The sequence below is a fragment of the Austrofundulus limnaeus genome, unplaced genomic scaffold (genome assembly GCF_001266775.1).
Source record: "Austrofundulus limnaeus strain Quisiro unplaced genomic scaffold, Austrofundulus_limnaeus-1.0 Scaffold8, whole genome shotgun sequence".
Classification (NCBI taxonomy): domain Eukaryota; kingdom Metazoa; phylum Chordata; class Actinopteri; order Cyprinodontiformes; family Rivulidae; genus Austrofundulus; species Austrofundulus limnaeus.
Window position 1 is genome coordinate 4,633,679 of NW_013952410.1, and position 13,372 is coordinate 4,647,050.

At 39.4% G+C, this 13,372-nt stretch overlaps 1 protein-coding gene across 4 annotated transcripts in view; it reads right to left on the reverse strand.

Annotated features, from left to right (window-relative positions):
• Positions 1-2,478: 2,478 nt before the first annotated feature.
• Positions 2,479-13,372, reverse strand: part of cep350 (centrosomal protein 350) — a 44,807-nt gene continuing 33,913 nt past the window's right edge. For 2 of the 4 annotated variants that reach the window (XM_014000805.1, XM_014000794.1), the window contains exons 28-37: positions 11,648-11,859; positions 11,176-11,320; positions 10,506-10,666; positions 10,241-10,353; positions 10,095-10,156; positions 7,824-9,646; positions 6,902-7,432; positions 6,631-6,777; positions 6,120-6,242; positions 2,479-5,595 (exon numbers count right to left, since the gene is read on the reverse strand). In XM_014000805.1, the coding sequence (XP_013856259.1) occupies positions 5,428-5,595; positions 6,120-6,242; positions 6,631-6,777; positions 6,902-7,432; positions 7,824-9,646; positions 10,095-10,156; positions 10,241-10,353; positions 10,506-10,666; positions 11,176-11,320; positions 11,648-11,859 (3,485 nt within the window). In that variant the 3' untranslated portion in view covers positions 2,479-5,427. The remainder of the gene's footprint in view (positions 5,596-6,119; positions 6,243-6,630; positions 6,778-6,901; positions 7,433-7,823; positions 9,647-10,094; positions 10,157-10,240; positions 10,354-10,505; positions 10,667-11,175; positions 11,321-11,647; positions 11,860-13,372) is intronic. The other 2 variants (XM_014000809.1, XM_014000798.1) reach the window with 2 other exon arrangements.

Consider the following 13,372-nt stretch of genomic DNA (forward strand, 5'->3'; position numbering starts at 1 on the left):
ATCCAAGGTGCTTCATGACCCATAATTGGGTCACAAGCCCAACTTTGGGAACCAAAGTGCAGCTTTTGACCCACAAAATAACAGTAGCAGAGACCTGTGCCCCCAACTGTTTCTGGATGATAATTTGTATCAGGTCAACTAAACATGGACATAGTAACAATATTTTTATTCTACATTTATCCATTTTAAATACACTAACCTCACTCCTTTGTAACAACTAAGACAAAAATGTAATTAATTCAGAAAATCTTTTCAGAACCCCATCTTGATGTTTCAGGACCCCACTTTGGGTCCCGACATCAACACTGTTATAGAGAAATATGGACAGCACTCAGTGTAAACAAACAAACAGAGTGGGCGTGGTTTACACTACATTTTCATCTTTTGTTGGGGTTGTGACCTTTTGACCCTCCGATGACATCATTGTTTGCATATTTGTTCAATGAAATGTCATGCAATTCAAAGAGCTAATCAGTATGAATCTGCTGATACATTGTTTGTAAAATTTGGTTGCTTTATAGTGAAGTTAATGGCAGTTAAGCTTCCTGTCCCCCTAATTTTGATGGTCACAATAGAAAAGGGGTGTGGTCCCAAAGTGGTCCCTGGGGGGGCAGTGAGACCCAACTTTTTTTTCTGTTAACATGCTTCTTTTGAAAGAGTGGACCCTAGGGTACATGAAAATACCAGAGAGGTTCAGTAGTGGGGTGTGCATGGTGACCCACCCTAACCTACAGACTAAAAAGATGAAAATTTTCATCTTCTGTTGTGGTTGGGACATTTTGACCCCCCAATGACATCGTTGTTTGCACATTTGTTTAATAAAAAGTCATTTAAATTGAAGAGCTAGCCAGTACGAATCTACTGATTCCTTGTTTTAAAAATTTGGTTGGTTTATAGTGAAGTTATTGGCAGTTAAGTTCCCTGAACCCCTAATTTTGATGGTCACAATGGAAAAAGGGTGTGGTCCCAAAGTGGTCCCTGGGGGGGCAGTGAGACCCAACTTTTTTTCTGGTAACATGCTTTTTTTTTTTTTTTTTTTGAAAGAGGGGACCCTACACCAGAGAAGTTCAGTAGTGGGGTGTACACACTGTGACCCACCCTAATCTACAGACTAAAAACATGAAAATTTTCATCTTCTGTTGGGGTTATGAACTTTTTACACCCTGATGACATCATCGAGCGCATATTTGCTTAATGAAATGTCATGTACATCGAAGACCCAATCAATACAAATCTACTGATACCTTGTTTGCAAAAATTTGGATGGTTTATAGCAAAGTTATTATATAAGTTTTCTGTACCCCTAATTTAATTAATTAAATACCAGAAGTTTGAGGGGTGGGGGTCGGGGGGCGGTGCCCATGGACTATATGTTATCTGAAAACTAGACTGCCTCCTTTCACAGCGTTTTCACGCAGGCCCTGAGTTGGGACACACTCGTTGAATAGAGGCACTATCATAAGACTTTCCATGGTCAAACATTTGGTTGGAGAGAGAGCAGCCATATTGCTCATATTAAGACAGTACTGTTGGCAGGTAAAGCTGAATGTAGTAACCACGATGTTAACTTTAGGCCAGCACCTCAATGAAACTCAATTTGCTACAACCATTATTTTAATTTGATAGAAATGCTTGTCAATACAGGTAAAAACATGTTGCCGTACACACATCAAAGAATGATGTTTCTAAAAGCCTGTCCCTTCCAATATGGCGTCGCGCTTGTACCACAGTCAATCTTCTGACACCTCTAGTCAGTATAACTCATTGGTTGGCTCTTAAAAGTTTATCAGTTTTATAAATCCACACAGTGGCTCGTGAAATGTATTTGCTAAGTATTACAAACACTAAAGATAACTGAAGGAAATCTCGACAGAAAAAGATCACAATTAGAACTGACTGCTGGATCCACACATTTGAGCCTCAAGCTGCTCTGCAAGAGAAAACCGTCATGCTACAGTTTTATTAACCTGTATGTAAATCCCATTGAGATTACAGATCTATTTTGCAAGGGAGGCATGTACTTGAAGGCAACCTATTTACATGTTTTTAGTCTGTGGGAAGAAACCGGAGTACCCAGAGAAAACCCACACAAGCACAAGAAAAATAATCTGAATCGGGGATCGAATCCAGGACCTTTTTTGCTGAGGCATCAGTACTAACCACTGATCTTGCATGCTAAAGTGTTTGATGAAGTCATGTGGGTCCAGGAAAAAAAAACCTTTACCCTGTCCACAGTTATATAATACTCCTCAAACAATACGCAAAGAATGTTTTGTGTCATGTCGGTGTGGACGTTTAAGATGAAAGACTTTGCAGAAACCAGCATCACGTCACAACATCTGAGTTTAGTTCTGATGCGACCAAACATTTTGGGGAAACACCCTGGTTTGACCGTCGTCACCGAGGCAGCGCGTGGTAACGACTTGTGCACACATCACACCTGCCATTAAAACCACGACACAAGAGCACAACTTCCTGTACAAACAACAAAAACTTTATTTACACTTTCAAATTTTATTTAGTTAACAAATATATACTATGTACATATTTGCAAGGTAAACAATGTTTTATTTTTACAAAGATTGTTTGGGTTACAGACAGAGTGGGTCGAATCGGATCAACAGAATATTTACACCCATTAAAGAATTAAACAAATCTTTAAGTGTGCTTAACGCACTCAGAACATTATTATTAAATATTCAAATATTTCAAAAGGGAGGGAAATTAAGTCTGTGATAAATAATTTATGTCTACATTTTTAAATTATTTTATTCTAAGCAAACCTTTTTTAATTTTTTTAATTGAAGCTGCCCAGTTTCTCTGAAGAAAGCTGATCCATCTGACACTGAACAGCTCCAAGCTATGAGGACAATAATTTTATTTACAAAAAAAGAAAAAAATAATTACAAACGAGGCCCGAAGCCGTTTGGTCCGCTCGTTAAAAAATAACAAGTGAGCAGGTACTGCATAGTTACAGAGAGGGAACTTAATTTCATCACCCTTACAATCAATTTAAAGGGACAATTCTTGGATTTTCAATAAAGCTTTGCAGAAAATCATTCTCATCATGTCACCATCGAAGTTTCACGTGCCTTTAAACCAGGCGTTGAGTCGTACAGCATAGAGATATTGGAACTGTCTTTTTAAAAAAGGTGTTTAAACTACACCCTAAAAACAGATTGGCTGAGAAAAAGAGAGTCAGTTTAAGGTCACTTCAGCTCTAAACAGTCATGGAGGTTTAGTGAGTTTGTGTGGTGCACAAAGTTTTGTTGGGTCAAAGCAGCACTGACAGTGAGCATAAATAAGCCCTTGGATTTAATTCTCCGTGTTCAGCCACGTCCGCTCAGTGGCTCGCTTTGTGCAAGCTGCAACCCAGAGTCACTTGTGTGTGTGTGTGTGTGTGTGTGTGTGTGTGTGTGTGTGTGTGCTCTGTCCACAAACTAGTTCCTCATATTACGTTAATAAAAATGACTCAGCTGTGCGGACGTGGGCAAACGCACAGGTGACTCGACAAACAGGAGGTAACATTTATCTAGACTTGAGTCAAAAACGAGACAATTTAGATAACTTTCACTTATTACAAAGGGGATAAGGCAGACACATGAGGGCTGAAAAACTGGTTAAAAAAAGGGAGAGCAGCCATTTCACGAGTATATACAGCAGGTGAAAAGTTGAAACATTCAAGGAAAATAGGTCCAAAAGATGTTGAGCTCAATAAAACTTATGAATCAAAAATAAGTAAAAGAGGCACTTAAATGGAACATGGAGAAAGACTACCTTTAAAGTCCGAGTATACAAACGAGGTGCAGCGTAACGCTCGCTGCAACTTTCAGCAGCGCGTGGGTCGTGTTGCTGTTGTTTCAGGGCATGAACTGCTGCTCTGCAGTAATAAAGAAATCAGAAACACGTTCTCTGTGGTCTGAGGAGGTAAATGAACTGTAGGTCAAGGAAGACTCAAATCCAGCATTTCAGTTCGATTACATTATTTCTTTATAAAATATCAAGTAAAGCCGACTGCCGGTTCTCTGTGTCCCACTCGCACACTGTCACTGTTCTGAGCTACGCTGACACTTAAAAAAATAACGAGACTGGGAACTCTTTCAACAATGTAGATGAAACTAAAATAGTTTCCTTTTCACTAAAATCTATTTTCTGAGACTTTGCGGAGGAATTAAAGGCCGAGACTGTTTTCAGCCCAAAACTGTGTACAGTGTTACATACAGTACACAAGTGGGACACAGTGATTGTTTTAAACAACTAGACAGCTGCGGCCAGGGAAAAAAAAATCAGATATTTTCAGTTAATTCTTAACATTTAAAGCGCTAAAGACCGAAATATTTTCTCCCTGTTCTTTCTCCGATTTCATTCATAATGTATTGCTTTAATCATATTCACATTTCACTTTGTGCTTTAACCATAACTTTAGATTTTTTCCCTCTATATACAAAGTTTAAAAGCTACCTTTTCATACGTTGACGAGATCATTTCCTTTCTCCTCTGATCGAACATTTTCCACACAATAAATAATTTAAGATGCAAAAATGTTTTACTAATTTGAACTCATTTATGATTCAGTGCAATCTCACCATATCTGATGATTAACGAATAGGTTTTTCATGTCCATATTGAACTTTACATTATTTAGATTAACTCCAAAACAAAGCAAGAATCTAATGCCAATTAGCATCTTGCTGAAAACAAATATAAAATCTTTAGTAGTAAATTGTCTGACCTCAGTGCAACGGGGCATGTGCTGTATTTGCTAAAGTCTAGACAGAAATCCAAACTGGCAAATCTGCAAACTCCATACAGCAGGATGGGTTGGTGGCTATAAAAAGTCAGGATTCTCATTTCTTCCTTGAATATGGGGATGAAAGCCAAATATGTTAACATCAAATAAATAACAGATTGCACTCTTTTCTTTCAATTTTCAAACCTAGGTTTCCAAAAAAGCTTCAACACAGACTTTAGGAATCCGCTGATGTTCCACATGAATGCGATATATCAAGTCCACAGTGGAACGATCAGCTTAGCAGCACTCAGACTTTCGCGTGCTTACAAATGATGGCACAATCCATCCCATCAACACGTCTAACCGTCTCCAGCTGGTGGTTCTAAAGAGACCAGTTCAAGAGGTCAGCACTGCGACTAGATGCTGTTCAGGTGTAGGAAGGCTGGATTGCTTAAGAGGTGTTGTGTTTGTCAAAACAAATGAAAAACTAAGAGTCACTGATGCTAAATCAGCCGATGAATGCTACAGACAGTGTTACAGGATGTTAGGAAGAGACGAAACACAGAGTGAAGGCCTCGGAGGGTTGCTGTTGGGAAATGAGCTGGTGGAGGGAAGAGGTGCGTGTGGTTGTTTGGATTTCACAGCGATGAGGAAAAACTGGGATTGAGAAATGTTGTACTTGAAAATCCACGCTGTCAGGAGAGCAGGCCTCTTTTGGCTCTCTTTGCAGAAATGAGCGTGAAGGCATCTGCAGTGTCCTTCAGCAGAGCATCGAAGATGCTGTCTGCCAGCTGCAACTTGACGAACAGCTCATCTTCATCATAGTTTACCCACTGGGCCTCCTCCTCGTGGAGTTCCTGTACCTGATGAACAAAAACAGAAAGACCATATCACTATAACAAAAGACCGAAATCCAACATTTTTTAAAGCTAAAAAAATAAAAATCACTTTTTTGTTTCCATGCAGAGCAACTTCATAATCCTCATGTCTTTTTCATGCTGCTTGAGTAGAATGATATGATTTTCCAGCTAAAACTTCTCATTTGATTGTCATGCTTACATCAGTTTGCAAAGCACGTAGAGTATATATATATATATATATATATATATATATGTTTGTATTTTTTAGCACAAATATAAAATATGCATCTGTGAGGTTTTGTTTTTTTCCAGTCCCTGCTTTGGAAAACAATTTTCTTTATTCTCTTCTCTCTCTTTTGTGCAAAACAAGAAATTCTTAATGGAAACCTGATGATGTAATAATGAAAACAGTTACAATCACCTACATAACATGTTGTAATACAAAAAACAAAAATGTGACATTTGACACAGAACTGTCATTTAAATAAAACACAAAAAACTCCCAAACATTTTTTTTGGATATTTACCAGAATGTGATCAACTCTGTCGCGCTTCTTTCTGCCAAACTTGAGCATCTTCTGCCAGTCGCTCTTCTGGTTCTGATCTTGTGTCAGGTTGTACAGTTTCAGTATTTCTGCTGTGACAAACTCCTGTTTGACAAAGTAAAAATATATAAATTAAACTTCAATAAAACGCAGTTAAATTAGTGTAAAAACATTCACCGCAGCTCAGAAACATTTTCTACTAGTTGTTCATTCATTAAATGAAAACTGAATCTATGTTTAAAAGAACAAAAAAGGATTCTTAGAAGGCAGCAAGATTATTATGTGTCCATTCTCAGTGATTGCAAGTTAATGTAAAGTCGAAATGCTAAATCCTGAAGAATTTCTTAAAACAATGTCAGTTAATCTAGTAAATTATGATTTATCGAGCCATAAACTCTGGTATGTTTGAGTTCTGGAGGTAAAAATCTGGAAAAAGCAGAAAAGAATGAAGTAAGGTGCGTGAGTAAAAAACGTTTTCTGCTGTGAGCTTTACCTGTATTTTGTTGATATCACCAGCTGTCTTGACTTTGTGAATGGAAGAGGATTTGACTTGACGTGGTTTGACCCACTGAGGTTGATCAGTGTCGGGGTCTTGAGTATAGATCTCTTGAAGTATCTCCCATGTTAAATCATAAACAGCCTGCAAAGAGAAAGGAAAAAAAAAGAGGCTTGAATGTATAATAGAAATTCAATTAATTTGAAACTGGAAATGATTTTTCATGATTTTCTGTTTGTATAGCTGTTTTTTAAGGTTTTGTTTTTACCTTTCTGTAACTGCGGATGGAGATAGACTCCTGGTCTTGGCTGCTGGACTCTTTACCGAGGTACTCTACAGAAGGTGTAGGCTTTGGCGGTTGTTCAAGAGCCAGAGCTCCCTCCCTCCCCAGCTCACAGCTCTCCCAGATCTCTAGTGTGGCAGCGTGGACCATTTTCTCCACCTCTCTGGCCGAGTGTGGCACGACCATGGCAGGCTGCTCAGGCAGCTTGGGAGGCAAAGGGAGCGGTAGCTCCGGCCTAGGTGGAATTTTCACCTGCGATTCCCCACCCAGTGATGAAATGATCTCCCCCATAAGTGGTCCTGATGACGAGCCAGACCTCCCGAGTTCCCCACCCAGCTTTGCCTCTTCTTCGTTCTGTTTGATTCTCTGCTGTTTTCTACGCGAGCTGAGGCCGAAGTCCTCATCGAACCAGTCCTGGTCGTCACCGAACTCGTCTACCAGCTCGCGGCTCAGTTCGAGCTCCGCCAGACGCTTTACGAGCTCTTCTTGACCACTGGCTCCCAACATGGGACTCTCCTATTTCAGACAAACAAGGAAAACATGACATTCATATCTTCGTAAGATTTTAAACATGTACTTATTAAAAATAGTTGCATCATGCCAACACACCTGTTTTATTTCATTTTCACATATATAGTCCCATTACACTGAAGTCAAAAAACATTATTTTTCTTATTTATGTTTAAGATAGAAATGTTTTCAGCAAAGACCAACAAATTCAATAGTCTGTCAACATAAGGCTGGACTTTGAATGTACACATCCCAACAAACTCCCGGTTAAACAAACAAGTTGTGTTTGTCAGGAGTGACAAACAAAAGCCCATCATTACTGGACACTACATTACAGCTTAAACACCAAATAATTGGAGAAAAAAAATAAGCTATTGAAGAATTAAAGCCCACTCACTGGTCTGTTACAAAGCTCTGGAGAGGACAGCTCCTCTTTTTCAGAAGGAAGAAAGAAGGGAAGACCATCTTTTTGTTGTATTGAAGAGATCCAGATGTCCTCCTCATTATTTTCACCAAACAAGTCTCCGTTCAGCTGGTTGGCTGTTTTAATCTTCTCCTCTTTAGACTTTTTTATTTCAGCAAGCTGCTCGACAGCGTCTCTCACAAAGTTTTTGATAAGCGTGTCTGTGAATGTGTCCAGCAAATCTCGGTCCTTTGGTTCACTCTCATCCTTAATGTCTGTGGCCAGACCATGAGGACTCAAGTGCTCCTTAGAATCTGCATCATTCCTCTCGATGATGGCTGTTGTCTCCTTGTTCACCAGCCCACTTTTATCCACGTCTAAGATGAGGGAGGTGTGCGATGCATCTTCTAAATCTAAAATTATATCCTCTGTTTTGCCATTAGAAACCAGAAGTGTGGATTCTTTGTGATGCTGTGAGTTTAGGGGGGGTTTCTCTTCAAGTGGAGCCTGATTCGTCTCACCCATCACCTCCGCATCTCCAGACTCCTTCTCCTTTAGAAACGTATCTTCATTTTTACTTTCCAGGTCTCCTTGATTTTGGGAATTATCTTGAATTTTTTTCGGTTTACTCCCACCTTTATCAAACAAATCATCATAGAACGAGTCCTCGTCCTCTGTGGTATCAGCATCCAGGTCGTACTTGTCTGGGAGATGTGTGATTTTGTCTGGAGGAGCAAAGATACCATGGCACTCCTCACAATTAAAGTACACCACCCCATCGTAGGTGCCGTTGTTGCTCCCCTCAGACTTGTCTAACTCCACTCCGGCCCAGAAGCCGTTGGCGAAACTGGTTGGACCTTTGAATCGGAGAGTACCAGGCTGCACACCTCCAACAAGAACCCGGTCTCCAAGGCCAAAACTTGGCATTTCGTCTTTTAAAGAAGGAGGAGGAGTTTGTGGAGGAGAGTGAGTACCCTTATTATCATGTTGAACATCTTCCCTCTGCTGATTGAGATGGAGTAGTCTTTCAGACTGGTGGCTTTCTTCACTCACACCAGACTGCCTACTCATCTCCACCTCCTCTTGAATGTCCAATGTGGGCTCTCTGCTTGAGGAGTCCTTACTCGAGTGTTTGATCTCAGTATGTGAAGAGGAGACCTGAGACTCAGGCTTGAACGCATTATCTTCTCTTGGTGAAGAACGTGTTGACTCAAAGTCATCGTAATAACTGTCTGCTACAGGAGAAGTTCCACTGTCCTTTATGCTTGGCTTCTTCTTTGAAGAGAGAGCTGAGTCAGGGGAGTGAGAGTAGTCGTTGGCAGAAAACGTGCAACTCCCGTGCGGTGAAGTTTCCAACTCAGCAGCAGCTGAATGAGGCTCACCAGAGCCTTTTGATATTACAGCTTCCTCCACATTAGATATTAGGTTATGCTTCATCTGTGTGTCGTGTTCAGGCCTGACAGATGCAGAACGCTGATGTTCTTCATCCAGGATTGAGGAAACATGTTTCGTCATCGTCTCCTGGGAGTCGAGACGGTTTTCCTTTTCAAGTTTAAGAAGATGGTGAGAATGTTCATCCTCAGACTTGAAGCGTTCTTCAACTTCCAACTCTTCCTCGATATCAGATCTTTGGTCAGTCACGTGTTTTATTTCAGCAAGTTGGAAAGGAGACTCTGCAGGCATCTCCTGTTCAAGTGTTTCACTCTCTGCTCTGCTATGAACAGGCACTCTTGAAGTCGAAGCTTCCTTATTGGACAAGTCTTCATGCGAAGCGTTAGAAGTAGATCTGGTGTTTTTAGCCTGAGGGAATGCATCTACTGTAACAGAAAAGTTGCATTATTATTATGATTTTTATTAAGGGCATTTTAGAGAGAGTGCTTTCCAAATGAATAATGTACAGTATGTGTACTCAGCTTGGGCGGTATGACAGTATTTTAATATACCAGGGTAACAAAATAGGGTGAGGATATTTAAAATGATGGGGTTAGGAGTCATGTGAGCTGAAGCGCCAAATATCCACAAAGCTGCTACGGAAACTGGGACATAAACATTCTGAGCTCTTTCAGAAGACGCCCCATAATGTTACTTGATGTGTGTTTGGACCACCTCGGCTCATTCAGAAGATCTGTTTGACTCAACACACCACAGACCCCTCCCCCCTGTAATACTACAGTATTTTTAAAGATTATACCACAGTATGAAAATGATCAATACCGCCCAACCCTAAAGTGCACTGTACATAACAGTTATGATAAATCCACTCACTGTGTTCAAATGATGCATCAGATAGTGACCTTTCAGAATCAGGACCTTTGTTGGTTTCAGACCTAAAAAAGAACAGTCATTTTAAAAAGATCAGATATTATCTGGTACTATATTATATGTATTGTGATTATATTTGTTTCCTGTACCTGTGTGGAGGGGATTTAATAGACGACTGCTCCAAAACCAGTTTGGAATCAGGTGTCGAGTCCAACTCTTTATTCAGCTCTGCCTTTGTTTTCTCAATGAAGCTGTCATAGTTCTAAAAAGAAAACAGTAGGCAAAACGTTACAATGTAAAGTATAGTTATGAGATTCTTTATAGACGGTACAGAACAAATGCAGAATCTACAGCTAAGTTTTTTTTGTACGTTTAACTAATTCTGATACTCTAAAAAGCCCTCATGGAGTTTACCTCAAGTTGTTTCAACAGGCTCGCCTCCTGTGCTTTCAGCCTCTCTTTGTGACGCTTCTTCTGCTCTTTCTTCAGCTGGTAGGCCATGAGCTTTCGTTTCCGGAGCTCCTCCTTCAGTGCCTTGATCCGACCTTCGATGTCACTCTGGTCTGAGATGTTTTCTGTGCGGAAAACGGAAAATAAATCACAGCTAGAATGTGAAAGCTGTGACTGATCAACGTGTAGAAACATTAATCCAACATGCAGCCCACTCAAACTTGAACATTTTTGTGGGTATTATCATACATTTTCTTTACCGGGAGAGTGTAAAGTTCAGCTTCATAAACACAATGAACAAAGAGTATTAACAAGCTAAGCGGTTTGTACTGTGGCATGAAAATGAATAAATATACAGATTCAACAATAGGCCAACAATATGTCAGTAGTGTAACTACATATATATTGTAGTTTTTGTCTCTTCTATCCCACAGCGAAGCAGGTTGTGTATCAGTAAAGGGCTTGCATAATGTAAGACTGGCAGGAACCCATTATGCCCCGCCACACAGTGCCAACAATACAGCTGCATTATGTCCACTCTTTTCCTTACCTCTCATACCCTGTCGAAAAACTAAATGCAACAATTTTTACTCCGCAAAAACAAAAATGTGCACGTTTCTCCAGAGTAACTCACCAGACTGGGTGGCTGTGGGGGAGTCGAGAGGTTGAGTGATAACCTCACTTTGTGTCCAGGAGGCGGGATGGAGTTGCATCTTGCTTTTACTGCTGCCTTCTGCAGGAGAAGCAGCAGGGCTGTGGCTGGCTTTGAGGAGAGAAGGCTTGAAAGAACAGACACAGGGTGGAAGGATGGAAACAAAGAGATTTATTACTACAGGAAACTGCATCATAGAGCAATCAGAGGAATACACACAATCATTTTTTTATGTGAACAGGTAAATAATAACACTTAAAAAAAAGATTGTTTCACAACAAACACAAAACTTGGCAAAAATTGCTAATTTTTGAAGCTCCCTATATGAACATTCTTGTCTGCAAATGTAATTTCTCCTCCTGGTTAGATATAAAGCAACTAAAAACATGTTTTAAATTAGCAGCAGTGACTTTCAGACTCGAAAAAGGGGAAGGAAACACAAATTTCTTCATACTTCTCTGCTGGGTGGCTGTGACTCTGAAGAGAAGTCCTGAGTGTAACTTGCAGGGCTGCTTTGGACCAAAGCCAAAGGTGTTTCAGAAACTGAATCGGGTTTGGCTGGGGATGGCCTCCCCTCGTGATGAGAACCTGCTCCCTCTGTGTGTATAGTCGATTCGGACGTCACCGAGGAACAGTTGCCCTCGCTTATATGATCTGAAAAATAAACTAATGAACATTGTTATTGTTTGTATATTTATACTAATCTTATTTCTAAACCATGTGACGTGTTCTGAACTGAGTTTTAAATGAAGTCTAAGAACTTATTATTTTAGCATCATCATGAATATGTCAAAACAAGGCAAACTAATTCAGTCTCATTCCATTAGAACTCATTGCTGTGGGAACCCAAACATTTCTCAATATCAAGAACTAATCAACAATAAAATCTGTTGCAAGAAGTCATCTTTTTAAGACAATCATTAAAATATTCTTATAGAGTATTTCTCCAAGGCTGAGAAAAAAACACAGTTTTTTTAAGGAATTCCCTGCAGATACCAGCGGTGCCAGCACTTTTCTCTACCTAAGCTGAAACAAACTGTGTAGTTGATTGAAAATGCCCTTAAACTTCTCTGCTCTCACTTACTAATTAAGGTTGAGCGATACGTAACATTTTTCCAACCAACATTCATCAAACTAGCAAATGACGATGGGCGAGATAATCACACAGGTGACATTTAGACTCTTAAAAACCCATTAGGGTAAACCTGGTTGTTTTCTTGTCAAATAATTTATAAGCTTTCTCTGGAAGGAACAGTTTCCCCTTTTCTTCTTGTTCTTATTATATAATGAGACGTTTTAGTTTTTTGGATTATTCATTTATTTATTTACAGAAGTGCACAGGTTTGCTGGAAGAGAGCATTTTTTATAGTTTAGTTTTTGTTTAAGTCTGTATTTGTCATTACAGACTTTATGTAAAAAGGTATGTAAATGTGGTGGGGTGAGAGTGTCTCTGTTCCCTCCCAGTCATTGTGGTTATGGTTTAAATAAATGTAGTTTTTGAACAGGCTTACAGCCATTCTTTCTTTCTGTTATTAGTTTGAGTAAATAAGTTGGCGCTGCACTTGGAGGCACACTGGGTGGAAAAAATAAGAGCTTTGCTTGCAGCTGGAAGGAGTGTGTGTGTAGGCCTACCATTAAAACAGAATCATGATTTTTTTCCATAGGGCTTGATTAATTGAGAAAGTAACTCATAGCCACCCCCACTCCTAAAGTCGTCTAACGTTGTTAATAATGAATTGTTTGTTTTAAATAATTTCCCCTTTTATTAACACCAAAGAAAAAGACAATTTGTTACAGTATAAGGCTCTGTTATCAACAACACACACAAAAAAGGGAGTCACACATACTTCTTTAGTGTTAAGAATGTTAAAAACATAATTGTATAACATTACAGTTTAGGTAAATTCATCTTGTTTATAATCCAAGTGTAACAAAATCAGTTTAACAATACTTGAATAAAAAAATGAACAGCAAGAAAATAAATTACTACCATAACATCGTGCAGACCTGATTTTAAACTTTAATTATTGTTTTCTTTCTTTCCCAGCTGGAAGCTACTTGGAATAAACTTCTATAACAAAACCTGTATGCTGATGATACTGTTCTTTTTTTGTCTGATTTCAATATTGAATCTATTAATAGTCAGTTACAAGCAGATCTTCAGATATTTCATGGTTGG